A 24,446-nucleotide genomic window follows, 5' to 3' on the forward strand; every position below is an offset into this window, starting at 1 on the left:
TGCTCCGATTTCAAGTCTCACTCTAGTAATCTGAGCCTGATCTCCGTTAGTCAGCATAGCTAAGGTTTATGCATTTATTTTCTCTTTTGAAAGAACTGACATTGGTTTCATTCATTTTCTGTAGTGTTTATTCTTTTCCATTAACTTCCCCTGAAGGGGGCCCCATAACAGACTATAAGGGAATGGGGTGAAAGATGTCATTTATAGGCACCCGCATATCCAGTTAACCCAGGTGCCAGCAATGTAGCAGATAAAGCTCCAGGCTGACCCCGGCTCCAGGAACCCACCTCTGTCCTCACTTTCCACCCTCCATGCATCCCACAGCACCTGGACCTCTTCCCACACCAGGGATTCCATGCTCAGGAGTCTTGGTGGAGGCAGAGCCACCGCCCGCCATGAAGAGGGGAGCTCACCCCCTAAACACTTCAGCTGGACATGGAGGAGCCTGTAGGAAGCACCTGTGGAGCTCACCTGTGGGCAGGGAAGCGCCTGTGGAGCTCACCTGCGGGCAGGGAAGCACCTGCGAAGCCCAGCTGTGGGCAGGGAAGCACCTGTGGAGCTCACCTGTGGGCAGGGAAGTGACTGTGGAGCTCACCTGTGGGCAGGGAAGTGACTGTGGAGCTCACCTGTGGGCAGGAAGTGCCTGTGGAGCTCACCTGTGGGCAGGAAGTGCCTGTGGAGCTCACCTGTGGGCAGGGAAGCGCCTGTGGAGCGCACCTGTGGGCAGGAAGTGCCTGTGGAGCTCACCTGTGGGCAGGGAAGCGCCTGTGGAGCTCAGCTGTGGGCAGGGAAGCACCTGTGGAGCTCACCTGTGGGCAAGGAAGTGTCTGTGGAGCTCACCTGTGGGCAGGGAAGCGCCTGTGGAGCGCACCTGTGGGCAGGGAAGTGACTGTGGAGCTCACCTATGGGCAGGAAGTGCCTGTGGAGCTCACCTGTGGGCAGGGAAGCGCCTGTGGAGCGCACCTGTGGGCAGGAAGTGCCTGTGGAGCTCACCTGTGGGCAGGGAAGCGCCTGTGGAGCTCAGCTGTGGGCAGGGAAGCACCTGTGGAGCTCACCTGTGGGCAAGGAAGTGTCTGTGGAGCTCACCCGTGGGCAGGGAAGTACCTGTGGAGCTCACCTGTGGACAGGCACACAGAGGCTGCTGTCCTGTAGGGAAGCACCTGTGGAGCTCACCTGTGGGCAGGGAAGTGTCTGTGGAGCTCACCTGTGAGTACGGAGAAAGCACCTTCTTGGGTGGCTTACCTCACTGCTCTATTTCAAATTGTAATCCACTCCCCACAGGCTCCTGCACCCCTTTTCCCCAGACTATTTAGCCCCATATATGACATAGGCTATTGATTGTACGTTGTTTTTTCCTCGTCTCCCCCAGAGCTTGTGTCCACCGCTGCATACCTCTTGTGCCCGAGCAAGGCCGTGCCCCAGGGCAGACCCTCGGAATGTATTTATGGGGTGACAGCTGAGGTCTGGAAGAAACCTGGGTCGTTGACATTTCATGGCAAAACTGGATACCTACATCTGTTGGTCGCCAGAGTTGGAAGGAACTTTAGGAAAAGAATATTATCAAACTGCCTCATTTTACAAATACATATTGTTGGACAATAACTCAGATTCTCTGATATCCAAGACCTGTCTTATATTTTTGCTGCTCATTATTTTTCCCAAAATGATTACTCTATGAAAATATCCTAATTACCAATTTTCAAGGTTCTTCCACATACATTACCTCATTTGACAATTTCAACTATGAATCATAATTAACCAGAATTATAATTATTTCTTTTGTTCAGAATCTGCCATTTTAAAAAAAGATTTCTCCCTACCCCCTCGTTTGCATTTGCTATGTCTGTTGTGTGCTGGTCTTCTTTTTAGGCGGCACTGGGAACAGAACCTGGAACCCCCCCATGTGGGAAGGAGGGGTCGACTTGCTTGTGCCACCTCTGCTCTCTGCTTTGTTGTGTCTCTCATTATGTTTTCCTTCTTGTCTCTCCTGTTGCGCCATCTTGTTTGAGTCAGCTCGCCGCTCCTGCCCGATGTATCAGCTGCTGTCTGGCTCATCTTTTTTAGGAGGCACTGGGAATCGAACCCAGCAGCTCCCATGTGGTAGGTGGGAGCTCAATCGCTCGAGCCACATCTGCTTCCCAACCTAAGTCATTTTCAAATTCCTTCTGAATTCAGATGTACAGTCTCTCAGTCTCTCCAGCTAACCACGATAGTGATTGGTACCAGTTCTGAAAAGTGCTAAACATGTAAGAATGGGGGAATTACTCAATCTTGATTTCTGTGGCTATTAGAAGGCCTCGTTTTCCTGATTTGATTTGAATGACCTCAGTTTCTTCCCTCTCCTTTCATGTTTTTTTAAATTTTTTTTGTACCAGGGCCAGGGATTGAATCTGGGACCTCGTATGCGGGAAGCCGGTGCTCAAGCACTGAGCCGCACCCGCTCCCTCGAGTTTTCTAGTCCTGAAAAGGCCCTGCTTCTGCATCACTAAACTGTATAGAGAAACCGGAGAAAGCTGGATACTACGGACTTGGTTTCTTTTTGTCCTGGGCACAGGAAATCTGCTTTTGCGTGTGATGGCAACTGCCAAGGCACAGTGAGTAAACGTGGAAAGGACGGAGCTCTGGGCGGAGCACAGGGTCGGATCTTCAGAGCTCGAGGAACGTGTCCTGACGGTCGAGTCCAGGTGCCACGCTGCAGGCTCGTCCAGCTGCCTCTCAGCGAACGCAGTGATTCCCACAGTCTCGCGGAGAGGGGGGAGTCGCTTCATGACTGAGCCAAGGACTCACAACTCGAAGTTCACCACTGCTGCCTCCCGTGGACACTCAGCCACGGCCGTGCCCACAGCAGACTGGGCCGAGAGCCAGACACAGCGCAGGAAGCCGAGGTGCTCAGCCAGCGGAAGCGGGACTCAGGAGGAGGACACGAGCCACAGCGTGAGGGGCCTCGAGGCGGGGGGGCACTTCCAGGCAAGGTGTTTGTTGGCTCCGTGGTCAGGCAGGTGAGCCTGTCCCAGAAGTAAGCCAGCAGAGGCCACTTGCAGATGCTCAGTCATGTACAGTGTTTACTTTCCACACAAGGGAGTCCGGGGGAGGCCAAGTCAAGGCGCAGTAGTTTTGTGTCAGTGGCCCTGTGTCCATGTCTCTCCCCGCGTGGCCCAGGGGACACTAACGAGTGGGACGCACACTGCGGCTTGTCCTGCGAATGCTCTGTGGGAGCCAGAAGCCACGTAAGCCCACCCTCCCTGACACTGCTGCGCTGTGGAACCTCCACGCCAGCTGCGCGGCAAGGCTCCATGGGAGGCAGTGAGCGAGCAGCTGCTGCGGGACAGAGCAGCACGAGTCAGGCCCTGTCAGCATCCCCCTACAGAGCAGCGGGAAGTCCTAAATCCTTGTGTTAAGCCACGTTGGGAGTGATTTTTATGCAACAGACAACTGCATAATGGGATTTAAAAGAGAAAGGGAAGAGGGAAGCGGTTGTGGCTCAACTGGTAGAGCGTCTGCCTACCATACGGAGGGTGCGGGGTTTAGACCCCCAGGGCCTCCTGACCCGTGTGGTGAGCTGGCCCACGCACAGTGCTGCAGCGCACAAGGAGTGCCGTGACCCGCGGGGGCGTCCCTCGCGTAGGGGAGCCCCACATGCAAGGAGTGCGCCCCGCAAGGAGAGCCTCCCTGCGCAAAAAAAGCACAGCCACCCCTGGAGTGGCACTGCACACACGGAGAGCTGATGCAGCAAGATGATGCAACAACAAAAAAAGCGGCACAGTTTCCTATTCCCTCAGCACAAGAATGCAAGTGGACACAGAAGAAAACACAGCAAGTGGACACAAAGAGCAACCAATGGGGGAAAAGGGGAGAAAATAAAACAACCGTGAGTTCGCCTGTGGTGCACACTTGTGTACCACCTGCCAGTGCCCTTTCTCTGACTTGGTCACTTCAGGTTTGCACCATTTCCCTCAGAATGTTTTGTAGAAACGCTGAGGCTGGCCTGGAGGAGCAGAGCCCCGTCTTCACAGCCCCTCCTTTAAAATCAGCAGCTCTCTGTGGGGTGCAGCCAGGGGCCAGGGCAACCCACATGAACGCCCCAAGAAGGCTCAGACCTTGCAGACAATTCTGGACCCTGCGTTCCAAATGGGACAGTGGACCCTGAGTCCTGGAGACCGGGGCTGCGTGGAGGGGCCAGTGGGCTACAGAGATCAGGATGTCCCTGCCTGGTGGGAGGACAGGAATCAAGTCAAGGGAGAGAAATAGGGACGGAAACAGGAACGGGAGCCCCAGGCCCCCAGCCCCACAGAAGGCGTCACACAAAGCGAGCCGGGTCCAGCTTCACTTGGTGGAAGACGGGCCGTCACTGCTGCCTGGGACTCCGAGGCGGGGCTTCCTGCTCCTCAGGACGGGGGTCTCGACTGGGGGGCGCCGCGGGCGGCGGGGGCTGAGGGGCTGCGGGGCCTGAGGAGCAGAGCAGCCGTCAGAAGCCCGCGCAGCCGCGGCCCCGGCAGCTCCCGCCCTGCGCCCACGGCCTCTCACCCGCCTGGCCGCCCAGCTGGGCCTCAGGCCGGTCTCCCCACAGCAGGTGCCCGGGGTCGTTGAGGAAGCGCTGGCTGCGCCCGCACGTCAGGCAGGTCTGCACCGTCCAGCGATGGCCTCTACGGCCTGGGGAGGAGGGGAGAGAGCGCCGCTGAGCAGAGGAGGGCCCTGCACCCAGGCCTGCCCCACTGTTTCAGTGAGGAACCCTGCCCCTCCCCCAACTCATTATTCCTTAGGAGCTGGGCCCGGGATTGACCCTGACTTCTATGTGGGAAGCCGGTGCTCAACCATGGAGCCTTACAGGCTCCCCGACCTAGTTTTCCCATTTGTTTTGCAGGGTTTTTTTTTTTGCCTCAAATGTGTTTTTTTTTAAATTGTCTTTTTCAAAAACGACATAGAGATCACACAAAATTGTTTTTTTTCAGGAGGCACTGGAACTGAACCAGAATCTCCCGTGTGGGAGGTGGGTGCTCAACCGCTTGAGCCACCTCTGCTCCCTCTCTCCACTTTTAAATGAAAATTTGATGGTGTCAGGCCTCTGCATAATCCCATCAGATCTTTGCCCCCTTTATTTTAAAGCCCAGACTCCTTAACAGATGCAGCCTCAGCTTCCTCTCCCCTCACGCCTGCCCCAGCCCCTGAGGGCCTGTTTCTGGCCAGTGCTGCCGGCTCGCCCAGGGGCCCTCACACAGGCCTAGACTCTCCCCCGCTCCCTTTGGCCTCCGGCCTCAGCGGCACCAGCACTGCTGGGAAACCCAGCCCTGGGCCTTTCTGCGCTGCTGCCGCTGGCCTGTCTCGTCAACGGTTAAACTCAGGGAGAAGGGCGGCAGCTCAGCGCTCGGCTGCTCTAAACACTTAGGAGCGGCTGAACAACGAGCGGCCGACAGCGCCAGACACACGGGGCGGCCTCTCGGGGCCCCTCGCCCCCTCCCCTCAGGAAGGAACGAAGCCCAGGGCAGACGCGGCTTGCCCGAGAGGGGTGACCCTGAGGAGGGGGGCCCTGAGCAGAGGGGGACCCTGAGCAGAGGGGGACGCTGACCAGAGGGGGACCCTGACCAGAGGGGGACCCTGAGCAGAGGGGGACCCTGACCAGAGGGCGACCCTGAGCAGAGGGGGACCCTGACCAGAGGGGGACCCTGAGCAGAGGGGGACCCTGACCAGAGGGCGACCCTGAGCAGAGGGGGACCCTGACCAGAGGGGGAACCTGAGCAGAGGGGCGACCCTGAGCAGAGGGGGACCCTGACCAGAGGGGGACCCTGAGCAGAGGGGGACCCTGACCAGAGGGGGAACCTGAGCAGAGGGCGACCCTGAGCAGAGGGGGACCCTGAGCAGAGGGCGACCCTGAGCAGAGGCGACCCTGAGCAGAGGGGGACGCTGACCAGAGGGGGATGCTGACCAGAGGGGGACCCTGAGCAGAGGGGGGCCCTGACCAGAGGCGACCCTGACCAGGGGCGACGCTGACCAGAGGGGTACCCTGACCAGAGGGGGGCCCTGACCAGAGGGGTACCCTGACCAGAGGGGGACCCTGAGCAGAGGGGGACCCTGAGCAGAGGGGGACCCTGACCAGAGGGCGACCCTGAGCAGAGGGGTACCCTGACCAGAGGGGGACCCTGAGCAGAGGGCGATGCTGACAGAGGGGGGCCCTGAGCAGAGGGGGGCCCTGAGCAGAGGCGACCCTGACCAGGGGCGACGCTGACCAGAGGGGTACCCTGACCAGAGGGGTACCCTGACCAGAGGGGGACCCTGACCAGGGGCGACGCTGACCAGAGGGGTACCCTGACCAGAGGGGTACCCTGACCAGAGGGGGACCCTGAGCAGAGGGGGACCCTGAGCAGAGGCGACCCTGACCAGGGGCGACGCTGACCAGAGGGGTACCCTGACCAGAGGGGTACCCTGACCAGAGGGGGACCCTGAGCAGAGGGGGACCCTGACCAGAGGGGGACCCTGAGCAGAGGGGGACGCTGACCAGAGGGGGACCCTGACCAGAGGGGGACCCTGAGCAGAGGGGGACCCTGAGCAGAGGGGGACCCTGACCAGAGGGGGACGCTGACCAGAGGGGGACCCTGAGCAGAGGGGGACGCTGACCAGAGGCGACCCTGAGCAGAGGGGGACGCTGACCAGAGGGGGACCCTGAGCAGAGGGGGACCCTGAGCAGAGGGGGACCCTGCCCAGAGGGGGACCCTGAGCAGAGGGGGACCCTGAGCAGAGGGGGACCCTGAGCAGAGGGGCGCGGGGAAGCCCCGGGGCGCTCACGTCGCTGGCGCTGGGTGCAGGTCAGGCCCGGGAGCAGCAGGGACGAGCAGCCGCGGCAGAGGGTCCTCTTCAGCGAGGGGTCCCTGGGGGGGCAAGGCAGGGGTCCCGGCGCCCCGCCCCCCCTTCAGCGCCCTCAGCCCCCCCAGCCCACCAGCCCCTCACCCCCCGGCCCCCCGGCCCCGTCAGCCCTCTCACCGTCATTCCCCCCAGCCCCCTCAGCTCCTCACCCTCTCATCCCCCCGCCCCTCACCCCTCACCCCTCACCCTCGCCTCCGCCCCCTGACCCCTCACCCTCGCCTCCGCCCCCTGACCCCTCACCCCCGCCCCCTGACCCCTGACCCCTGACCCCTCACCCCCGCCCCTCACCGCCGCAGCACCAGCCGCCGGGCCACGCCGCGCTCCGTGTGGCAGTAGAATCTCGCCAGCGCCTGGCTCTCGGGGTCCTGCGCCAGGACGCAGTGCGCGGCCTGCGGGGCGGGAGCGGGTCAGCCCGGACGCCCCCGCCCGCCCCGAACGCCCGGACCCCGGCCGCGGCCCCACCTGGTACAGGAAGCTGAGCCTCTGGAAGGCCTCGCGGTCCCGGAGCGGCGCCGCCATGGCCGCGGGGGCTGCCGGGAAGCGCCGCCCCGCCCCTCGCCAACGCGCCCCGCCCCTCGCCAACGCGCCCCGCCCCTCAAGGCCACGCCACGCCCCTCGCCGCCCCCCATGGCCCCGCCCCTCAATGACACACCACGCCCCTCGCCGCCCCGCCCTCAAGGCCACGCCCCTCGAGGCCCCGCCTCGCCCCGCCGCTCTTCCCTCCCTGCCTTCTCAGCCCCGCCCCCAGGCACCTTAGCCCCGCCCCGCGCCTGCCCCTCGCCCCGCGCCGCCCGTCTCCAGGCGCTGCTCTGCCCTGCCCTCTCCGCCCCGCCCCGGGCTCCTTCGCCCTGCCCCGCCCCCGGACCCCTCGCCCTGCCCCGGGACCCCCTCTCCCCGCCCCAGCCCCCGCCCCGTCCCCCTCTTCCCTCCCCCGGCCCTCCTCTACCCTCGCCCCGCCCCGGCCCCTTGCCCCGCCCCGCTCCCGGCCCCGCCCGGACCCCCTGGACCGTTTTCCCCGCAGCAGGTTCCCGCAACCCGGTCCCACTGGCCCTCCGCGGGCTCGGCTGCCTTCCCGCGCGTTCCTCCACCCGCGGGCGGCGACGGCCGGGGGGCGGGCTCCCGGGGCAGGTCTCTGCGCAGGGGTCCCCAGCGGGCACGGGGAGCCAAGCCCCGGCCAGCGCCCCGAGCGGGGTGGGCGCCGGCGCCCCAGACCCCGGCAGGCTGGGGAGGGAGGGCCCTTCCCTGCTCGGCTGCAGGGGCCCCCGCGTCAGGCTCGGGGCGCAGTCCTGTGGCGCTCTGGAGGGGGGTGGCTCGCCTCAGCCAGGCCGGCCCCAACCCTCCTCCTGGAGGCCAGACCAGACACACAGGGCGCGAGCTGGAGGCCAGAGCCCAGAAGGGCAGGGCCAGGCTGCCCAGGGCCCCGAGGGCGCCCTCACTTCGCACTTCTTCCAGCCTCAAAACCGTGGGCCAGCGCCGCGCGGCATTTGTTTTAGCAGCCAGGAAATTAAAAGCCGCCTCCCAGGCAGAGCAGGGACGGCTCAGTGCCCCTGCCCCCAACGACCCCGTCCCCTTGACACGCGTCGCCCCCTTCCCCTGGCTCTCTGCCTCCGCTCTGCTCTGCTCGGCGCCCCGGGGTGCCCTCTGCTTCGTGGCTGGTCACTACCAGTCCCCAAGGTCAGAAGCAGAGGAACGGGCTGAGGCAGGGAGCGCGCCCCCCGCGTCCCCAGGGGCGAGGCCTGCAGCGGCTGGGCCTGCAGGGTGTCTGACGAGGGTCCCCGCGTGCAAGACGCAGATGTCCAGCACCCTAGACCTCGGCCCCCGAGGGGCAGCTCAGGCCCACGCTCCTGGGGCAGTCGGCGGTTCTATTCACGTCAGCATGAGGCGGCCGGTGCCCAGTGACCACACAACACAGACCACAGCCGTGGCTCCTCCGCTCCTTTTTGTTGTTGTTTTTTTAACCACCAGAGCATCTTGCCACAAAGAACCACAGCCAAGGCACAAAGGTAAGAGGAGAGTGGCGGTGCAGGGCCTGCAAGGCCCAGGGAGCTCGTCTCGTCCCCACCGTCTGTGAACCCTCGGCGACCCAAGCTGCAAATACACAAGTGGCTTCAGTTTGGGTGGCATGCGTTACCCTGCCTTTTGACAACACAGGTACCTGCAGCATGTTTTGGCCTGATAGTAAAATGATTTGCAATCTCTGAAAAGAGGGATGGCCAAGGGGGAAGGACGGCAACCCGTAAGCGAGGGGCTGGCTCTTGTGACCTGGTTGGGAGGGAGCTGCCCCTCCTCTCCTCACCGCGACTTCGCCCCGTCCTCCCTCTTTTTTAGCTTGGACGCTTAGCCAGGTACCAAAGCTGATGACTTGGGAGTGGCTGCTTAGAAACCTTCAAGGCCAGGCCTTTGGACCAGCTCTCTCTCCTCTAGATGCCTGGCCCTCCCCTCCCCACTTTCTTCTGGGAAAGCAGGGAAGGCACAGGCGAGCCCTGCGGGGTCTCTCCCACCTTGGAGATGGACTTCCTGGAGCCCGCCCTCTTCCCCATTCCCAGCACATCTGCCCTCCGGCCGTTCCTACCCCCTAGGGCAGCCTTACCCTGGGCACAAAAGACCCCAGAAGCCCCTCGCTCACCCGGCTCGGGGAGCCTGCGCCTTCAGACCCCCTACTGACCTCTCCTGGCCTGCCTGATGCCCTCTGCCCTCACAGCCCTGACTTCTGGACCCTGGAGAGTAAGTGCTGCCAATTTTTTTTCAACCTGGAGCCACACAGCCCTGCGATCTTTCTGCAGAAAGCAGGGTGGCCTGGTGGGAGAACCCGAGAGGACGCCCGGGCCTGCTCTCCCGCCCTTTGCGCAGGACACGCCCTCCCTACCAGCCTTCTGCTTCCTCGACAGAGACCCGGACGGTCTCCGGGAGACGCGCCCTGCGGGCTATGCGCCCTGACGATCGAGCGCACGGCGCTCCCGCGCCCCGCCCGTCCTGCGCCCACTGCCCGCCCTGCGCAGGCGGCTCGGGACTGGCCCGGGCAGACAGGGCGCCCGGCAGGCCCCCGCAGGCCTCCGCAGCCCAGGCCCACCAGCGGTCACTCCCAGTCCGTCGGCGGCCTGATGGTGAGCGGCGCGGCGTTCTTGCGCCCGGCGCGGATGCCCGGGTAGAAGAGCGGCCACAGCTTCTCGGTGAAGGTGTCCGTGAAGGTGTAGATGTGCGAGCGGTCCGTGACGTTGTAGAAGGACAGCGTCCCGGCCTCGTAGTCGAGGAAGATGCCCACCCGCCGCGGCTTGACCTTGATGTGCAGCGGCGTGAAGGGCGTGGTGGTGGCCGCGTACTTGTCCCCGTTCCACAGGCGCACCCGCCAGTAGCCGGTCTCGGGCAGCGGCGTCAGCTCGCCCTTGCGGCTCACGGAGTCCCGGCACACGCCCACCGCCCAGTGGGTCTTGTCGCCCACCTCCACCTCCCAGTAGTGCCGGCCCGAGGTGAAGCCCTGGGCGGCCAGGACGCAGGGGTAGAAGGTGAAGCGCCGGGGCGTGTCGGGGAGGTCCCGGAGCCTGGTCTCCACGAACTTGACGCTCTTGCGGTCTTCCGACAGCACCAGGTTGGGATGCGCCGTCTCAGGGTCCAGGGTCACGTCCGCTGGCGGAAGAAGCCAGAGTGGGGGGCGGCATGAGGGCGGGCGCAGCCACCGTGCCGGCCGCACGCGCGCAGCCTGCCTCCAGCGCCACGGCTGGCCGACCCTCCGGCCCAGGGTGGCACCTAACGGGCGGAGGGCCGCGTCCCCACCCGAGGGCGGGACGGGGCTTCGCCGCGCCCTGACCCCAGTTAAACGGCTACGGATCTCTGGCCTCTGCAAGGTTCCAGCCTGGTGCTCTCCAGCCCCCTCTGACAACGTCGTTTATCTCACTGTGTGGAGAAGTACAAGGCACAGTTCAAGGGCGAGAAGGACGGAGCTGCGTCGGCAACAGCAGGACGGCACGTGGTCTCGGGGGTGGCTGTGGGGGCTCTCCTGCCACTGTCTGGGGTAGGCCTGACTTCTGCAGGGTTAATGACCCTCTCTTCCGCTCTCAAGCGCGTCCGGTTTAGATGCTAAAGTACAGGGTCATGGGACCTGATGCACTGGGCAGGTTGTTTAACCTCTGCGGGTCTCTCTTAGGAAAGCTGCTGCGTACAAGGGGCCCCCCGCGGGTCTCCTGACACTGAGTTCTGTGCTCAGCTGAGGGCGCCACTGAAAGCCGCGCGGTGAGAGGGGGTGGGGGGGGATAAGACGGGAGCCCGCGAGGCAGGTGCCGGGCTCATCTGTCTGCCCTTCTCTGTTAGTTTCCTTCTGGGAAGGACTCACCGATTAGCTGCTTGAGGATTTTCCTCAGGGCAAAGTACTGTCGGGGGAAGTGGCTGAAGTTCTTCTCCAGCTCTATGGGCACTGACGTCACCTCCATGGTCTTCACCTGCTCACACCTGGGCGGGGCGGAGGGGGCGGGGTCAGGGAGCACCACACCTGTCACCTGTCACCGTCAGCAGGGAGCCACAGCCTCCGTCTTCCCACTCCCCGCTCCCCTAGAAGCCCGCTCACCTACTGCTTCCTCTTATCCATCTATGGGGAGCCTGTGGTCCCTGACAGATCACCTTGATAATGAGCCCTGGAACTTTCTAGAAGCGTTCCTCTAGTTCACAAACATGGCTCAACACTGCCCTCCCTTCGCCAGCCCCGTCTTCCTTTCATCTTGTTTGGGCACAGCCTGCCCCATGGGACAGCATGGGCTCTGGGTCTACTTGATCGTTCTCCTTAGCAAGGGCGTCCCGGGGACTCGCTGACCGGGTTCCCGGGTGCAAGGGAGCTTCTCCCGCCCCCTCCGACACTGCGTGGCCCTCCCGTCCTCCCTTCCCCGCTCTTCACTGCACCCCCGGCCCCAAGCCAAGACCCAACTCAAAGCGGAACAGGAGTCACTTACTTTTCCAGGGTACTTTTGACATCCTAGAGGGAGGGAGGAGAGAAAGCAAGGTTGGTCCTGAAGGAAAAGGGCCCCCTCCCCCCAAAAGTTCTAGATGTACCCATAGGCGCGGGGCCAGCGGAGGGCACAACACAGGGGAGCCCCAGAGGGGCGGCGCTCCCCTCGCCCACCCCAAACCGCTCTCAACTTCCGGCCACCAAGGCGCTGGGGACCTGCCACTTCCACGTGGCCTCTGGTGTGCCTGTGCTCGTGATGCGGGGAGCACCCAGGAGGGCAGGCCTTGTGCTCCCTCTTTTTAGGAGGTCTGGGGTTGAACCCTGGACCTGGTACTGGGAAGCAGGCGCTCAGTGTCCCCTGGGTCCAGCGGCACAGGAATGCATCACAACTTGCCGTTGTGGCCTGGCCCCCATCAGGCACTGGGTAATGCACACTAAGAACTGTGTGCCAACCCCTGATCTGAGGACCCTTGGGGACCAGGGGACAAAGATGACAAATCTCTGTCCCCCCAAGGACTTCCCAGTACACGTATCTGGAAGGACACAGGAATAAATGCCAAGCAGTACAGCACGTGGAAGTGTGCGACAAACCTCACAGGTTTGAAGGCTGGTGGCTACTTTCTAAAGTGTGTTTCCTACAGTTTGCCAACACCAGGCATCTATTTAAGAGACCAGATTATTTCAAGCATATCAAAAGCAACAGATTACTTTCATAATGTCAAGTACCCTTTAAACTAGGTTTCTTTTCTTTTTTAGCATTAGTTAAGTCCAATTCCAGGAGTTAAAAGTTATGGTAACCAGGGAGCGGGTGCAGCTCCGTGGTTGAGCACCTGCCTCCTCTGTATGAGGTCCCAGGTTCAACCCCCAGTCCCAGTAATAACTGGAGGTACAACTTTGTAAATGCTCCAGTTTTTCACTAATTCAGCCTAGAGTTCCCTCCCTTCAAGTCTTTGTTACAGAGTAGAAACATAATTGTTGATAAACCCTAAGCACACAAATGATTAGAAGGGGATGGGACAAATCGGAGAAGCCTTATGTGGAGAGAGCGCCTGGGGATGTGGAGCAGCGGAGCGGGCGCGCCGCCCGGGCCTGCGGTCACGGAACGTGCCAGGCTCGCCGGGGGGCCGAGCGCGCGGGGCGAACCTTCAGCATCTCGAAGCCCGCCTGCAAGCACTTGCCCTCCACCTCGGCGGCCAGGTGGGCCAGGTCCCGGCGCTGGTCCCCCAGGTGGGCGGCGTTCTCCCGGAGGTGCTGCAGGATGTCCTGCTCCTCCTCCTCCAGCCGCGACAGCAGCACCTGCTGCTCCTCGTCCAGCCGCCGGTGCAGCTCCTCAAACTCCCGCAGCACCTGCTGCCGGCGGCTCTCCACCAGCCTCTGAGGAAGGAGACGGATGGTGCGTCATCGGGTGGGGGGGGGGGGCGCCGAGGGGCCCCCCACCCCTGGACCCCAGCGTCAGGGACACACCACAGGTTCCTTCCCTAAGGAACGGCTCTGTCCTCATCATCTCATCGTGGTAGACTCGGCAAAGGAGATTGAACTCTGGAAATTTCTTTTTGTTGTAATAGGATGCAGTCAAGAGTCAATAATATAACATCTACTACTTGGAGATTTCATCGCTCACTAACTCTGCTATTGTCCAATTCTAAAGTTTCAGCTAATGCCATTTGTCAAGAAACAGAAAGTTAGGGATAAGATTGTCATAATTTATACATTGCAAGACATCAATACACCGGATTCAAAACACAGATCCAGCTGGGAAAGTGTCAGAATCAATAAGAGTCTGTTTAGGAATGGATTGGTACAAAAGATGTTTCAGGGCTGGACTTGTTAAATAGTTTCAAGTTACTTCTAAGAGTGGCAGCTCCCAACCCAGGAACAGTTCCAGAAGTTTGTTGATAAATTGGTTACTTGAGAATTTGCAACATAGTTTCTCCAAACCAGCACACAGACTTAAACCTATACCTTCCAGAACCTGCACCAGCCACAGCTCAAAGAGGAGCCTCACATGCTCTGAGGGCGACTGTCAGCACGTCCTGCCTCCTACGCCTCCAGCGATGGAGCCAGGGCTGGGCTTACGAGGCTACGGGGTCAGGGCGGGCGCAGGAGGCTAGCTCCCAGCCGAGGTGATGACCTCCAGTTCTACAGCACTTGCTGCTGCCTGCTCAACCCGCGCTGGAACAGAATATAATCTTACTACACATGCCTGGAAAGTAAAGCATAGCCTCTTTTTTCCTTTGTTTTCTTTGTGGGTGATAGGTGGGTAGAAGTTTAGAATTTTTATCCTGGTAAACAGGAAGCGAGAAGACTCTCTAAAACCCATAATTCCTTCTCATTTTTCTCTCGATACTTGGAAGGCAATGGTTCTGAATGAGGGCACGCTTTGGAAACGGGGGAGGGGGCACTTTTTCAACTGCTATGAGCAGGGGTGCCATGTGTGAGACAATCCCGTGTGACCACAGCACCGTTTTCTACCAGATACTGAAAACCGTAAACCTGGACTTGAATGTCACCTTCGTAAGACAGTGGTTCTTACATGGTTTTAGTAGCAAGCAGACCTCGTTTTGTTGTGCTTCGCTGTACTGCACTTTGCAGACTCTGCACTTGACAGAAGGCTTGTGGGACCCTCCAGCAGCAGGTCATTTGCACAGTTTTTCCAACAGCAGGTGCATGCTTCCTGTCTCTGCCTCATGTTTTGGCATTTTTTTAAAAATTTTTTAATTTTAAAAAATTTATTATTTTTCATTTTGGCAATTCTTGGAGTATTTTGAACTTTTTCACTATCATGTAATGTGGTCTATGATTTCTGATGTTACTTTTGTAATTGGGGGCATCACAAATCGCACCCACATACGGTGGTGGACTTGCTGTGCCTCGACTGGTCCGCTGACGGGCCGCTCCTCACCTCTCCCCTCTCCACAGCTTCTCTATACCCTAAGACACAGCACTGAAACTAGGCCAATTATTAACCGTACAATGGCCCCTAAGTGCTCAAGATAAAAGGAAGAGGTGCGGGCCTCTCGCTTTAAATCAAAAGCCTGAGATGATTAAGCTCGGGGAGGAAGGCATGTGGAAGCCGAGACAGGTGAGAGCTGGGCCTCTGTGCCCAATGGGGGGCCAGGTTTGCTTCTCGACGGAAGTTACGGGTGCTACCCCCGTGAAGACACGAATCATAAGAAAGCAAAACAGCCTTACTGCTGGTGTGGAGGAAGCTTTCTGGTCTGGACAGAAGATCAAGCCAGCCCCAACATTCCCTTCAGCCAAAGCCGCACCCCGAGCAAGCCCTAACGCTCTTGCACTCCGTGCAGGCTGCGGGAGGCGAGGCGGCTGCAGGAGAAACGTTGAGGCTGGCAGAGGCTGGTGCACGAGGTCTAAGAAGGACGCCGTCTCCCTAACACGGAGGTGCAAGGTGAAGCCGCGAGAGCTGGGCAGGAGCTGCAGCAAGTCTTCCAGAAGACCTAGCTAAGATGACCGATGAAGGCGGCCGCACTAAACAGTGGATTTTCAATGTAGACAAACAGCCTCAAACTGGAAGAAGATGCCATCTAGGGCCTTCCTAGCTCGAGAGGAGAAGTCACGGTGTCACTTCAGAGCTTCAAAGAACAGGCTGACTGTCCTGTTAGGGGCTCAGGGGTCAGGTGACGATAAGCTGGAGCCCGTGCTCATTCACCATCCCGAATACCCCAGGGCCCTCGTGAATTCTGCTAAATCTACTCGCTCGTGCTCTATAAATGGAACAACAAAGACTGATGACAGCACATCCGTTTATAACATGGTTTACTGAATATCTGAAGCCCACTGTGGGGACCTACTGTTCAATAAAATCAAAATATTACTGCTCAGAGAGCAGCTGTAGTTCAGTAGTTGAGTGCCCGCTTCCCATGTACAAGGTCCCAGGTTTGATCCCTGTATCTCCTAAGAATAAAAAATGAAAAAACCAACTCTCATTGGAGAGTGGATGTAGCTCAGTGGTTGAGCACCTGCTTCCCAGACAAGAGGTCCTGGGTTCAGTCCCTGGTACCTCCTAAAATATATATTACTGCCCATTGACAATGTACCTGGTTACCCAAGACAGATGAATGTACAATGAGACGTACAATGAGATGAATGCTGTTTTCAGACCTGCTAACACAGCATCCAATCTTCAGCCCATGGATCAAGGGGTCATTTCAACTTCCAAGTCTTACTATTTAAGAAATGCATGCTGTAGGCTATAGCTGTCATATACAGTGATTCCCCTTATGGATCTGGGCAAATGCCACTGAAAACTTTCTGGAAAGAACTGACAGTTCTAGATGCCAGTAAGAACATCTATGATTCATAGGAAGAGGTAAAAAATAAGAACATGAATAAGAGTTTGGAAGAAGTTGATTTCAACCCCTGTGAATAACTTTGAGGGTTTTAAGACTTTAGTGGAGGAAGTACCTGCAGGTGTGGTGGAAATAGCATGAGAACTAGAATTAGAAGTAGAGCCTGCAGATGTGACTGAACTGCTGCAATCTCATGATAAAACTTGAATGGAGGGAAGCGGACTTGGCCCAGTGGTTAGGGCGTCCGTCTACCACACGGGAGGTCCGTGGTTCAAACCCCGAGCCTCCTCGACCTGTGTGGAGCTGGCCCACGCACAGTGCTGATGCACGCAAGGAGTGCCCTGCCACGCAGGTGTCCCCCGCGTAGGGGAGCCCCATGCGCAAGGAGTGCACCCCATAAGGAGAACAGCCCAGAACGAAAGAAAGTGCAGCCTGCCCAGGAATGGCACCACACACACGGAGAGCTGACACGACAAGAGGACACAACAAAAAGAAACACAGATTCCTGTGCCGCTGACAACAACAGAAGCGGACAAAATGAAGAAGACACAGCAAATAGACACAGAGAACAGACAACAAGGGCTGGGAGGGGGGTAGGGAGGGAGGGGAGAGAAATAAATAAATCTTAAAAAAACAAAACAAAAAACAAACCTTGAATGGATGAGGAGTTGCTTCTTAAGGATGAAAAGGGAAAGTGGTTTCTTGAGAAGGAATGTACCCTGGTGAAGACACTGTGAACATTGTTGAATGACAACAAAGGACTTAGAATATTACATCAACTTAGTTGATAAAGCAGTGGCACAGTATGAGAATATTTGACTTCAATTTTGAAAGAATTTCTACTCTGTGTAAAATGCTATCAAACAGCATCGCATGCTATAGAGATATCTGTTGTGAAAGGAAGACTCAATCGATGTGGACAACTTGTCTTATTTTAAGAAATTGCCACACCACCCCACCCTTCAGCAGCTGTCAACAATGAGGCAAGACCCTCCACTGGCAAAAAGATTGTGACTCGCTGAAGGCTGAGATGATGGAGGCTTTATTTTTTAGCAACAAAGTATTTTTAAATTAAGGTTTGTACAGTTTTTTAGACATAATGCTATTGCACACTTAACAGATTACAATACAGTGTAAACATACTTTTTATATGCACTGGGAAACCAGAAAACTCATGTGACTGGCTTTATAGTGATATTTGCTTTATTGCAGAGGTCTGGAAGCAAACCTGCAATGTCTGCAAGGTACAACTGTACACTGAATTTCTTAGGAATGGCAACAACTGGATAAATCTCATAAAGACTGTACTTTACTTTCTTAGACATTTACCAAAAGTTAACATTCTGAAAAATCATATCATTAAGAGTTAAACTGGTGGAGTGTAGCTCAGTGGTCGAGTGCCTGCTTCACGTGTACGAGGTCCCGGGTTCAACCCCCAGTACCTCCTAAAAAAAAAAAAAAAGAGTTAAACTGCTTTTTGTTTCTGAGTCAACATTATACCACATCTACACAAGACTTGAATTTATTTTTGTTGCATTCTTGATGATTTCACATATAGGAAAAAACATTTAACACATTGTAGTATCTTCCAGGGTATTCACACCCAAGTATTTTACATACCACTTTTTATTATAAATTACTCTCCTTTTATCTATTCTATTCTATTCTACTCTATTCTATTCTGGCATGGTAGTCTTTTAAAAATTTATTGGGGTAGATAGGTTATTTTTAAATAATTTTCATTTCCACACGGTTAATTATAAATTATTAATTTTTAAAAGGGGCAATGGGTCTGATTCTAGAGGTTGGAATGAGGAGAAATCAACTCAGGTGGAGAGGGAGAAAAGAGAATTAAAATAGTCACAAAAGGCATATCAGTACTAGTTTTAGAGACCACCAAAATGATTATTAACCTTTTTTAAAAAGTAAGTTCTGGTCACACATTTAGGTTTTTAGAACTTTTATTCCCCACCATCCATCTTCAACAGGAAGAGGAAAGAAAGTTCATGACTGGGAACAAGCTCCATTGCCATATATTTTTAAGTTTTTCAGGAGCCCTCCAAAAGGACAAAGAACTTTTTTTGAAAGTTCACCTTTGCAATCAAAATTAATTCAAAATTTTAAAAAAAATCACATGCTTCTTTTGTTAAACATGAATAAAGGAGTATGGTAATAATACTTGCTTTCTGTTGAAATGTTGTCCCTAAGTTTTAAAAAAATCATTTCTAGTATTTTTAAATTTGTGTTTTACTTCTGGTGATCCCTAAATGACAACTCTGAAAATTCATTATTTTCTGGAAGACTTTAATTAGGTCAAATCTGTCCGTTGTATATATAGAAACTTGCGACTGTGCTTTTTGTGACATTGTTTCATTACTTTCTCCTCTTTGCTGCAAGCTCCAGGGGCTGGAGGCTGGGTTTTTGCTCATCATTTTATCCCCAGAGCCACAGACAGGGCCTGTCCTGTCCTGGGGGCTTGAGAAATACTTCCTGACTCCCAGAGAACCAGCAGCCACGGTTTTGCACCTACTGGCTCTATGCGCTTGGACTAGACTCTTCTCCAAGCGTGCTTCCTCCTGTGTAGAGCGGGGCTGGATGTGCCCACTTTCCAGGGCGCTTAAGCTGCCCTCCCCAAGACGTCCCCCAGGAGGCCCTTCTCCACATGCCCGACTCATCCCACGCTGGCCTCAACTCTCAGAACTCCAAGCTGGCCAGACCCTAGACCCAACGCAACCCGGGGAATCTGGGCTGCCGTGGACACCGGACGGATGGGTTCACAGTAAGTATCAGCTCTCACTGCTGCGACTACCTCTAATAGCTTACTCTCCAAAGGAGAAATAAGGCAGATCCCCAAATACCGTGCTACAAACGGCTGTGGCAACGCTGGGAAGGAGTACAACACTGGACGAGAACTAAGGAAGCTTACTGCTGAAGGGCCAGGCAAGTCCACACGAAGTGCCACGCCACCTGGACTGCTGGAGCTCGCGGAGTCAAGGGCTGGCCGGCCTAACGCCGCTGGGCAGTTCCGGGAGCTGCCGGCGGCAGCCTCGCCCTTCCTCCCTGTGCATCTTCCGAGGCTCTTCCAGGCTCTCAGAAGCCCCCTTTGCCCGTGCTCTGAGCTGAGCCCTCTCTTGCTTTTCAAAGAAAAAGGAGCTAATGGGCAGGAACTCCCTCAATTCACCAGATGCTGCTTTTACCTCGTACATCCCTCCCAAGGGCTAATCCAAGACAAGTGAAACAGGCACAACGTTCAAGGACAAGCTGAACTAAACACCGTTTTTTATTTCTTGAGAGGACACCATTTGCCTAATAACTCAGAGCTGGTGGACTGAAAAGCCTCGGGCTGACTCCCTGGGAGGCTAGCCCCGCAGAGCGACCGACGGTGCCTTACCTTGAGCTCGCCAGGCTTCTTCTCCTCGGAGGACTTGCAGCGTGTGATCTCTTGCAGCTTCTGCTCCAGGGGCTCCAGGCACTTCTGCAGCTTTTCCTGAGGGGGCAGGGAGGGGTGGCATTTGGGGTTCAGAGGTCACTGCCATCTTACGGCCTCCTGATCCAACTCCTTCTCCTGCCTGTCATTCCCCTGCCTGTCACTTGGGGTGTCCGACTTCGTACTGGTCCCCCCGCCACTAGCCTGTCCCTCTCACCTTCTCTGTTCACCCAACTTTCCTCTCACTGTTATCCAATAGTCACCAGCTCCGTCACCTTCCCCAACTATGTGTTTTCTTGTTCACTCAGCTACCTGTCCATTAGTGCCAAAGCAAACTTCTGTACACCGACATCCTTTAAACCTGTCCCTATATCCACATGTACGCACAAATAGAATCAAACCTTGACTATTTATACTGTAAGCTACCTCAAGCCTTGTTCTAGGGTGTTATTAACATAATTCAGTGAAGTAAGTGATAACGTGCTAAGAGTTGAATCCCTATACTCAACACCACTGGGAAAATAAGTGGTATTCTGAGCAGGAGAGAGAATGAGGAAGCCAGACTTTAATTCTCTGTAAAGTCAGATCTTCTCCATATTGTTTCATTCATTTATGAGAAATACACTTCCCACATTCATACGGGCCAAGATTCACGCTAAGGGTCCGGTCAGAGGAAACCTGGGGACTCCTGAGCGCGGCTCTCCGTGGGCAGGCATCCTGGGCGCCCAGCTGCGTGGCTCAGACCGTCACAGGCTGAGGGCCCCCCCCGCCGGCTGCCCTCCCCTCTTCCCGAGCGGGCATCCTACGCCTGGCGCCCCACCTTGTACTCCTGGGTGGCATCGTCCAGGGGCACGACGGTGTGGGCACGGTGGGTGTGAGAAATGGCACAGATCAAGCACACGGGCTCCTGGTCCTCGTAGCAGAAGAGGCTCAGGGCCTCGTGGTGCTGGGGACAGAGGCTCTCGTCCCGGATCTTCCGCTTGGCCGCCTGGAGCTGCTTGGCGATTTCCACCATGCTGCCGAGCTGCCGGTTCGGCCGGAGGCTGCGGTAGCGCGACGTCTTGCGGCACACGGGGCACGGGAAGTCCCTCTCCAGGTCCTCCCACCAGCGCGTGATGCAGGCTTTGCAGAAGTTGTGCCCGCACTCGATGATGACCGGCTCCTTCAGGTACTCGAGGCACACGGAGCAGCTGGCCTCCACCTGGAGGTTCTCCAGAGCCGCGGCTGTGGAGGCAGCAGAGGCCCCCGCCTCCAGCAGGCTGGTCTCTGCCATCCTTTAACTTGGGGACAGGGAGGGGGGCGCAGAGAAAGACAAGCGTTAGCCGAAGGCCTCCTCCTTCTTTGGCATCCCTGGCCTGACCTTTGCCCCCAGGTTAAACCCTACCTCCAGAGTTAGTCCCATCTTGGTCTCTTCCATCTTCTCTTCCACTAGATTCAACTTCTGTTTTGTTTATTTCCAAACTTGGGATTTCCAGCCATCAACCTAAATCTTTTTTTTTTTTTTTTCAGCTTTGGCAAACTGTCACCCACCCGGCCCCAATTCTGCTTTCTCTTGTGAAAAACAGAGGCTTCTCCCAGCCTTAGCAGTGTATTCCTGTCATTCTCCTTATACCTTAGAACCAATAAATCCAGTGTATCCTTAGTTTTACATATTATTCTAACAGATGAGAAAGGGCTTTGCAAAAGTGAAAAGTGCCCTAAAATGTAAGATAATAATAAACTCTTTAATTAGGTACATCTGAAGTTTAATGCCACAGAAGAGCTTTATTATAACAGTTCACTGGGGCCTAATCGTGATTTTCAAGCACTCGTCTCATTCTTTCAGAGAGCAATAAATGGAATGGGTCTGCAAGGGCAATAACCTTCTGTACGGGAAAGTCTGAAATTACTCTTCTTTAATCAGACTAGCCTAGAGGAACTGTGCCCTCTTCTTGGAATGAAATGATTCATACAACATCCCATTTCTATTGTGTGCATTTGGACATTGGGAAAGGCTGAAAAGTGATACATGCATGGCGAGGACAGCAAAGAGTACGTTAAAAGCCAACCATTTCTTGCATAGAGGGCTGGCAAGTCTAAGTATTCAGAAATGATGGGGTCTTCCACCATGGCCCTTCCCAACTAATTCCCTGGAGATGCGGCGTCTCCATCTGATCAGTGCTGAAGCGGTTGGGAATTAAGGGGGAGGTGGAGGTGGCTGGACCCTCCCTCAGGGGAGGCCGCACGAGCCCTGGAGGGGGCCTGATTGCTGGGGGAAGGCGGGGCCTTCTGCATCCTGAACGGTGGCACTGACCCCTGAAGACCTTCCCCGCCCCGCACGCCCCCCCTGCCCGCGCTGTCCACAGGGAGACGCGTGGGGCGGGGGCGCAGCAGGTCTACCTGCCGGGAGGGCAGCGGCCATGGGAGGCGGGCGGCGGGCGCTTATGGTCGCAGGCTGACAGCACACGCGGGACGCTTAATCTGCAGGAGCGGGCGAGCTCTCGGGGCATGGCTCCTTCCCCAGCAGCAGGCGAGAAGTTGGGTGGTCTCCTCCGCCCGCGGGGGTCCAGCCTCCGCCGGCGGCCCCGCTCCTTCGCGCCCCCCCTGGGGGGCAGGTGCCCTCCCCTGGGCGCGCGGGCCCGCCCGCAGCCGGGGGCCCCGGGGCGCGGGGGGCGCGGGCCCGGCCGCCCGCGCTCCGCCCGCGGGTCGCCCCTCGGCCCCGGGCGCGCCCCGCCTCCCGCCGCACCTGGCGGGGGCCGGGCCGGCGGCGGCGAGTCCAGGTGAGGAGGGGGCGTGGCGCGGCGGCGGGCGGGCGGCGGCACCTACCTTCCCGGCGGCGGGCCCGGGGGTGCGCGGCGCGGGCCCCGGCTGCCCGGCGCGTCCTCCGCCCCCGCCCGCCCCGCGGCGCCCGCCGGAAGCGGAAGCGGCGCGGACCCGGGCCGCGCGGGGGGAGCGGGGCCGGGCGGGGGGCGGCGGCCGGGGCGGCGGGGCGGCGGGGGCGGCGGCGCCCGGGGCCGGGGGGCAGGGGTCCGCGGGCGCCGGGGCCGGGGGCGCGCATGCGCGGGGCCGCCGCCGCCCATCGCCCGCGCGCCGGGGCTGGGCCGGGGGCTGGGCCGGGGGCTGGGGCGCGGGCGCCGGGGCCGGGGCGGGGGGCCGGCGGCGGGGGGCCGGGGGCCGCCGGGCGGGGGCGGGGGCTCGGGGGCCGCCCGGGCTGGGGCGGGGGGCTCCGGGCGGCGGGGCGGGGCCGGGGCGGGGCGGGCGACGTCACTTCCGGGGCAAGCCGCCCCGCCCCTCCGGCGGAGCGCGGCCTCCAGCGGCCCGTGCGCGGAGCCGTGCGGGAGACCCTTCCTCGCGGGCGCGGGACGACCCCTCCCCGGCGGCGCGGGCCCCTGCCTCACCGTGCGCCCTGCCCCCGCGGGCCCGAGAGCCCCCGCAGGGCGGCGGGGCCGTGACTGCGCTTCTCGGCGGCTGCGACGGTGCCTGTGCCGAGCTCCTCGTTGACCCCCCTGCGGCTGGGAGCTCCGCGGCCCGGGACTTCGTTAGAAAGGGCTGAGGTGCTGGGGCTGGGGGAGGGGTCTGCAGGGTGGAGGTGTGATGAGACGGGGGAGTTGGCGCTGGCTGGGAAGGGGCTGGGTAGAGGTGTGGGGGGCTGGGGAGGGGTCTGCAGGGTGGAGGTGTGATGAGACGGGGGAGTTGGTGCTGGCTGGGAAGGGGTTGGGTAGAGGTGTGGGGGGCTGGGGAGGGGTCTGCAGGGTAGAAGTGTGATGAGACGGGAGTTGATGCTAGCTGGGCTGGGGAGGAGCTGGGGCTGGGGAGGGGTCTGCAGGGTAGAGGTGTGATGAGGTGGGAGAGTTGATGCTAGCTGGGCTGGGGAGGAGCTAGGGAGGAGCTGGGCTAGGGCTGGAGGAGCTAGGGCTGGGGAGGGGCTGGGCTGGGGAGGGGCTGGGCTGGGGAGGAGCTGGGGAGAAGCTGGGCTGGGGAGGGGCTGGGCTGGGGAGGAGCTGGCAGGAGCTGTGGCTGGGGAGGAGCTAGGGCTGGGGAGGAGCTGGGCTAGGGGTGGAGGAGGTAGGGCTGGGGAGGAGCTGGGCTGGGGAGGAGCTGAGGAGAAGCTGGGCTGGGGAGGGGCTGGGCTGGGGAGGAGCTGGCAGGAGCTGGGGCTGGGGAGAAGCTAGGGCTGGGGAGGAGCTGGGCTGGGGAAGAGCTAGGGCTGGGAAGGAGCTGGGCTGGGGCTGGGGAGGCAGTGGGGAGGAGCTGGGGCTGGGGAGGAGCTGGGCTGGGGCTGGGGAGGAGCTGGGGAGGAGCTGAGGCTGGGGAGGAGCTGGGGTTGGAGAGGAGCTGGGCTAGGACTGGAGGAGCTAGAGCAGGGGAGGAGCCAGGGCTGGGGAGGAGCTGGGCTGGGGAGGAGCTAGGAAGAAGCTAGGCTGGGGCTGGGGAGCAGCTGGGCTGGGCTGGGAGGAGCTGGACTGGGGAAGAGCTGGGGCTGGGGAGGAGCTGGGCTGGGGCTGGGGCTGGGCTGGGCTGGGCTGGGAGGAGCCGGGGCTGGGGAGGAGTCAAGCTGCAGGTGGAAAGGAGAGCAGCCTGCCGGCCTCCCACCCTTGGTGTACAAGATGTTGGGTGAAAAGGATCCTGAGCAGATTTTGGTGTGTTCTCCTTGGAGAGGAAGTAGTCCACTTTGTTCCTGTGTAAGTTGGGATGCTAGACACAACTTGAGAAAAAGTACATTTATTAATTTTTGTTCTCATTGTTTGGCAGTTAGGGACGTTAGCAGCAGTACTTGTTCCAGTGAACAAAATGCAGTTCTAAGGTAGGGTAGTTTGTAAGCCACTAGCGGGGGGGAGGGGGGGGGGTGTAAGCCTGGCTTCAGAGGGACAGTGATGATGATGATGGTTATTCTGGGATTTTCTACATGTGTAATTTTTTTTTTTTAAGAATATACTGGGGAATG

The 24,446-nt window shown here is 58.5% G+C and overlaps 3 protein-coding genes and 1 long non-coding RNA gene across 12 annotated transcripts in view; 2 read left to right on the plus strand and 2 right to left on the minus strand.

Moving 5' to 3' along the window:
• The window catches only part of LOC101442557 (saoe class I histocompatibility antigen, A alpha chain-like), a 1,048,500-nt gene that overhangs the window by 855,558 nt on the left and 168,496 nt on the right, over nt 1-24,446 (plus strand). The window lies entirely within an intron of this gene.
• LOC131275383 (ribonuclease P protein subunit p21) lies at nt 111-7,432 on the minus strand. 2 transcript variants are annotated; one of them, XR_009182841.1, is made up of 6 exons: nt 7,318-7,432; nt 7,144-7,244; nt 6,778-6,860; nt 4,525-4,650; nt 797-4,446; nt 111-613 (listed from the first exon to the last, which is right to left on the minus strand). XR_009182841.1 is itself a non-coding variant. In XM_058285494.1 (5 exons), exons 1-5 carry the CDS (start codon nt 7,372-7,374, stop codon nt 4,346-4,348), a joined length of 468 nt encoding a protein of 155 aa, XP_058141477.1. In that variant the 5' UTR covers nt 7,375-7,424; the 3' UTR covers nt 111-4,345. The 2 variants fall into 2 exon arrangements, 1 of the variants encoding a protein (XP_058141477.1); XM_058285494.1 differs by having other exon boundaries at nt 111-4,446; nt 7,318-7,424.
• On the minus strand, nt 8,778-22,385 carry TRIM39 (tripartite motif containing 39). Of its 4 annotated transcripts, XM_058285491.2 has the most exons (9): nt 21,902-22,142; nt 20,907-21,011; nt 20,343-20,802; nt 19,487-19,582; nt 16,747-16,826; nt 12,967-13,162; nt 11,793-11,815; nt 11,183-11,298; nt 8,778-10,479 (listed from the first exon to the last, which is right to left on the minus strand). In XM_058285491.2, exons 3-9 carry the CDS (start codon nt 20,793-20,795, stop codon nt 9,932-9,934), a joined length of 1,512 nt encoding a protein of 503 aa, XP_058141474.1. In that variant the 5' UTR covers nt 20,796-20,802; nt 20,907-21,011; nt 21,902-22,142; the 3' UTR covers nt 8,778-9,931. The 4 variants fall into 4 exon arrangements, with proteins under 4 accessions (XP_058141474.1, XP_058141475.1, XP_058141473.1 ...); XM_058285492.2 differs by lacking the exons at nt 20,907-21,011; nt 21,902-22,142 and adding an exon at nt 22,328-22,385; XM_058285490.2 differs by lacking the exon at nt 20,907-21,011.
• LOC131275384 (uncharacterized) overlaps nt 22,767-24,446 on the plus strand; it is a 43,470-nt gene continuing 41,790 nt past the window's right edge. For 3 of the 5 annotated variants that reach the window (XR_009182846.2, XR_009182843.2, XR_011647110.1), the window contains exons 1-2: nt 22,767-23,055; nt 24,254-24,305. This is a non-coding gene — a long non-coding RNA (uncharacterized lncRNA). Of the gene's footprint in view, nt 23,056-23,120; nt 24,184-24,253; nt 24,306-24,446 lie in introns of those variants that run through there. The other 2 variants (XR_009182845.2, XR_009182844.2) reach the window with 2 other exon arrangements.

Source organism: Dasypus novemcinctus, chromosome 22 (genome assembly GCF_030445035.2).
Source record: "Dasypus novemcinctus isolate mDasNov1 chromosome 22, mDasNov1.1.hap2, whole genome shotgun sequence".
Taxonomy (NCBI): Eukaryota; Metazoa; Chordata; class Mammalia; order Cingulata; family Dasypodidae; genus Dasypus; species Dasypus novemcinctus.

What these genes read in the sequence shown, in the direction of transcription:
- TRIM39 (XM_058285492.2), bottom strand. Translation starts at nt 20,795, where the DNA reads ATGGCAGAGACCAGCCTGCTGGAGGCGGGGGCCTCTGCTGCCTCCACA. An exon ending in AGAAGCCTGGCGAGCTCAAG is followed by an intron (nt 16,827 to 19,486) that starts GTAAGGCACCGT and finishes CAATGTTCACAG; the next exon opens with TGTCTTCACCAGGGTACATT. An exon ending in GTCAAAAGTACCCTGGAAAA is followed by an intron (nt 11,299 to 11,792) that starts GTAAGTGACTCC and finishes CGCCCCGCCCAG; the next exon opens with GTGTGAGCAGGTGAAGACCA.
- LOC131275383 (XM_058285494.1), bottom strand. Translation starts at nt 7,374, where the DNA reads ATGGCGGCGCCGCTCCGGGACCGCGAGGCCTTCCAGAGGCTCAGCTTC. An exon ending in GGCTCAGCTTCCTGTACCAG is followed by an intron (nt 7,245 to 7,317) that starts GTGGGGCCGCGG and finishes CCCGCCCCGCAG; the next exon opens with GCCGCGCACTGCGTCCTGGC. An exon ending in CGGCGGCTGGTGCTGCGGCG is followed by an intron (nt 6,861 to 7,143) that starts GTGAGGGGCGGG and finishes TTGCCCCCCCAG; the next exon opens with GGACCCCTCGCTGAAGAGGA.